Source organism: Ostrinia furnacalis, unplaced genomic scaffold, assembly GCF_004193835.3.
Source record: "Ostrinia furnacalis isolate ACB-3 unplaced genomic scaffold, ASM419383v2 OfSCF4111, whole genome shotgun sequence".
Lineage (NCBI taxonomy): Eukaryota > Metazoa > Arthropoda > Insecta > Lepidoptera > Crambidae > Ostrinia > Ostrinia furnacalis.
The window spans coordinates 9526-14642 of record NW_021134350.1 but is presented as its reverse complement, the minus strand read 5'-3'; the positions used below and the strand labels follow the sequence as shown (position 1 = coordinate 14642).

Below are 5117 nucleotides of genomic sequence, written 5' to 3'. Positions count from 1 at the left end.
AATGTGAAATTTCATTAAATTCGTTTTAGTAGGTCAGAAGATATGACCCAAAAATATGGTTCTGGCCACTAAAATGGCTCTCCTGTAAAATTTACTTTTTTCACTTACGCCAGTATACGTAGGAGCCATCGATTTGGGCATGTTAATTAATTATCGAAATACGATAATTCCGTGGAGGGTAGTTGGTTACGCAGATGTACGCATAGTTTATTTTTATTTTTAATTCCCAAATAGTTTTGTCTGCAGGTAGAAAACTGTTTGGTTTCCACATCTCTGTGGTCATTCTTGGCGTTTCTGAACGTCAAGCTTTGACACACTTCACCGTAAGAACTTAAAACGCAACGCACATCTTCGCAGTCTCGCGAGTGACAAAAAACGCACTTTTATCTCCCGCAAATCGCATCATAACGCACAACGCATTCGCATCAAAACATCTACGCAGTCAAAGCCCAAATTGCTCGTGACCTGAATCCCCTGCAGGGGAAGTGAAGCCGATCCATCTTCATCCCGGAGTGTCCCGGTGCCCAGCAGTGGTCGAGCTGACGGAAGGGGACCCGAGATTGGCTCAGAGGTTAGTGGGACCAACTATTTCTCCTCTGCAGGCAAAATCATTTGGGAAACGTAATTTGGACTTCCGATTAAGATCCCGCCTGGTGTGGCTATTTACACGCCACACCAGTAGTTGTTATGTTTGACTTTCAGTATATCGTAGGGAACCCAATCTTATCCATTTATCATCATCATCTCAGCCATAGGACGTCCACTGCTGAACATAGGCTTCCCCCAATGCTTTCCATGTTGCCCGGTTGGTAGCGGCCTGCGTCCAGCGCTTTCCTGCTACCTTTATGATGTCGTCGGGACACCTTGTGGGTGGACGTCCCACGCTGCGTTTTCCGGTACGCGGCCTCCTTGCTGCCCCATCGGCCGTCAGTTCTGCGTACTATGTGCCTTGCCCATTGCCACTTCAGCTTGCTAATCCGTCGTATTTTTTCTGTATGTGAATAGCTAATTAATTACTAAGATCAATCTCCCAATCAATTAAAGGCGAGAGCAGGTCCGGGATTCGCGTCGCCGCTAATGTGCTCTTGATTAGCTCATTAAGCCAAATTAAGTGTTGATTAAGTGATGGAGTAAGTGCAGAGGGTACACTGCTTTCATGGAGGTGATCAGTTTGTGGATGATTTAGCTAATCCTTGCAGACCTAACTGGGTCCACATTGATCTGCTTGAATTGCAAGACCTAAACGCTAATGTGGTGAAGCAATAAAGTATTAAGTATTGAAAGTACAGAAGTATTTTCGAGGAGGATACTTTAAGCTTTAATTTCTTTAACGGCCTGTTTAACTGTAACTTTTTCCTTGCATATTAGTCAATTTCAAATTAAATATTTTATTATCTAACTCCATAATAAAATAACGTTGCTTACCTACTCATAAAAAATAGTATTAGTTTTATGGTGAACGAAAAAATCTGGTGGCACTATTTTTGATTTCAAGATACGGAAGCGCGGCGAGAACATCTACCTACTTTATTTAAATATCTTCAAAGTTAACGACAGATCTGTATTAAAACCTTCAGAGATTTATGCTCAATTCTTTTTACCGAGTTATAAAAGTCAAACTGAAGTACGTATTCCTAGTGTAGGTAGAATTCAAAGTACTGCTTTTCAGTTCTGTACCTAGACTATCTGCTCTGTGTGTTAATCTGAGCTGCTGAGAATCCACAAGCTTGATATAAATAAGAAGCGGGGACGCACAGCAGCACTCGCCGCACCATGCGTCTGGCGCTGGGTAAGTACTTTTACTTCTCTTGATTACGTTTGGGCAGCAAAGTTAATCCTTTTATTAAATTACTGGCAACTAGTGGTGGCTCGTGGGTTTTTTATTGTTTCTGACGTTCATAAGTGTCAAAATATTGGACAAAACTGAATAAATATTTTTGATTTTGAAATGATATCTACAGAATAGCCCGATGGACCTAAAAAGTTAAGACTATTCTATTGAAATGTCAACCCGCTACGGTTAAAGAAACTTAACTGTCAAAAGTTGTAGATTATTGCCAGAACCAAGTACTTGTAGGTAGTAGGGAGAGCAGTAAAGAAAAAGAAAATGTAAGTTTTAAATAAACAATTTGAAAAAATTGAACTGCCAAAGGCGGGAGTCAAACCCACGACCTTTCGCTTGCCGGGCGACTGCTCTACCAACTTAGACACTGGATGAACCCGTCGATATTTTCAAGCGTCTCTAACCGCTAAGAAAATTTTAATAACGATAGAAAATTATTGTAGTGTGATAGCAATTTAAAAAGTTACAAATTGTTGGTTTTGTTTTAGCAACAATCCTCATCGTGCTCCAGCATGCGGCGCAGCTCCCGTGCCGGTCGGTGACGCGCGCGCCCCCTCCCGCCCGCCCCGCGCCCCTCGCCTCACCATCATCCCGTGAGGACCTAGAAGCCATCATCGCGCGCAACCGAGAAATCACCGACCTGCTCATACCGCTTCTCGAAGCCAACCTCGAAGCGAAAAGGCACGACCAGAACAAACGAAACGACCTACTCAAAGTCTTCCCCTACAAAAATGCTAAATCCAGAAAAAACCCCGTCGTCGAACTCCTACCGCTGTCCAAACGGAAGACCACGGAACACAAAGCACCGTTAGCTCTCATACTGGCCTCGGAACTGAGGCACAGCGGCAAGAAGGGACGAAGGAAAGTTCAGAAAGCATTTTTCATCCAGAACGAGGATAAGGTCAGCAGTTCTGAAGAGGATTACGATTATGACGTCAGAAAGAAAAGTAAACATCAGAGAGTTTCAAATAAAAATGTAAATTCGGAGGAGGATTCTGATGAAATTGAAAGCAATCATAGAACAACTAACCGTCTACATAAAAACCAACATGTAAGTAAAGCCCGCACATCTTATAAAACCGAAACAGACGAAAATGCTAGTAAAAATAGTCACTCGGAAGACTCTAACGAAAGTGAGACGTCAGAACATAAAGCTCAGAAATATAATGAAAAGGAAACAAGTGAAGAACTTGATGAATATGTGCATAAAAAGAACCAAAGAAATGAAAACAGCCACGAAAGAGCAAATGACGACGTCAGTGAAGAATCTGATGAAAGTGTCGATTCCGAGAAAAAAGAACAATCAAAACATGAAAGCAAACAAACCGATCAGAGCTCAAGATCTGAGAATGAATTTGTTATTAAGTCGTCCAATGAAAAGAAAACATCTCAAACAAGTCAAGAACATCATGCTGATAAAAGCAGTTCACAGGAGGATGAACATAGTGAGAGTCGCGAAGTAGAAGAAAAACATGGAACTGGTAGACATAGTTCATCTGAATCTACGGATTCAGGCAGTATACATTCCCACGAAAGTAAATATACGGATGGTATACAAAGCTCGAAGGAAAGTGACCTTCGTGGTGAGAGTAGTGAAGTAAAAGAAAGGTATGGAAGTGATGAATCTACGTTATCAGAAAAGTCAAGCCATGAAAAATCACATAAAAGAAAATATGAGAGTGACGGTGACGATGTAAGTGACTCAGAGGAAAATCGACAAAGTAAACATCATGAAGAAGTAAGAGAAGAGCATAGAAGTGGAGAAATTAGTTCATCAAACATTGATGATAATGAATTTTCCTTCGAAAGAAAATACAAGAATGGAGGTGACGATACAAGCGGTTCAAAGGAAAATGAACAAAAGAAACTCCATAGTGAGAGTAACGAAGATAAAGAAAGGCATGGAAGTGATGAATATAATTCTCCTGAATACTTGGATTCAGGCGATGAAAGTAAAGAACATAAATATAAAAGTGAAGAAGATGATGACAGTCAGTCAGATGAACATCAAGAGTCCTCTGATTATTATAACGATGAAGACAATGATCTTCATTCAGAAGAGTATGAGGACGATAATGATTACGTTACCATTGAAAATAACAGTAAAGCAAGTAATAAAGATTACATAGAAGATTTTGAGGAATACGAAAGCCATGAAAACGCCAGTGAAGGTGATTCGAAATCCAGTGAACAATCCTTAGACAAAGCAGATGAACCAACTCGCGCAGAGACCTCGGAGGACGACGCTCCGTCCGTACACGATGATGATGTGAACACAATTGAAGTGATCGACAACGGCAATAATACTATCGAAAATATCGATTCAAAAACGCCTAAAAACGACTCAAATACTGAAAAACATGTCACTTTAAGCGAAGAAATAGCAGAAAAATACGCAGATAACTCCGAATACACAGTTGAAAACGACAAGTCTTTGATACAAACCTCTGGCGAACTCGCTAGATTCAACGCCGAGTCCGTGGAAGGTTCGATCGAAGTCCGGCGAAACGACGAGAAAAGCGAAGAAAATAAATGTAAAGAAAAGGAAAATGTTGAAAGCAGACGTGGCGAAGAACCAGTGGTGAAATCCAACCCCCACCAAGTTCACAAATCTTATAAACTTTCGTTTAGGTTCAATAAATAAGATACCAATGACTTAAAAATGACCTTGGCGTGAACACGGTTTGAAGTAAACTAGTTACTCTGTTTAAAACTTCTGCATAAAGTGACAATGCACCGATTTTTATGTAGTGCTTGTTTATTAAAGAACTATTAGGTATTAAAGTAACTAAATTATGCAACTAATAACTGCACAATTTCTTCCCATTTAAGTACCTAATCGTAGATAATTATGTACGAGTATTGTAGTACTTGAAAACATACATGTGAAAGAAATATGACAAGAATAGACAGGAATATTCCAATTGTTGAAATCTACATAGTATAAAACATAACCCTCCTTCTGGCGCAGTCGGGTAAATACATACCTTGTTGTTATACTTACCTAAATACCTAAGCCTATACCACAGTACTTACAATTACATAGCTTAAAGTTAACAAAAGTTTAAACCTCGACATCATTAAAATTTCGGGACGACATACTGGCTGACATTATTATTTTTTAATTAGGTACTTAGTATTTTATTTAAATTTGCAGTAACTTTAAACAGAGTAGCTTCCATCCCTTAGAGATAAGTGACACAGCAAGTACAAAACGATTTTGGATCTCTTTTTATTTTAAGTTTTGTGGCAGAATTAAATTCGATATTATCGA

At 39.7% G+C, this 5117-nt stretch overlaps 1 protein-coding gene across 1 annotated transcript; it reads left to right on the top strand.

Moving 5' to 3' along the window:
- The first annotated feature begins 1769 nt into the window (after nt 1–1769).
- On the top strand, nt 1770–5117 carry LOC114358799 (protein PFC0760c-like). The gene is made up of 2 exons (XM_028312845.1): nt 1770–1789; nt 2332–5117. The coding sequence occupies exons 1-2, from the start codon at nt 1774–1776 to the stop codon at nt 4485–4487; spliced, it is 2172 nt and encodes a 723-aa protein (XP_028168646.1). The 5' UTR covers nt 1770–1773; the 3' UTR covers nt 4488–5117.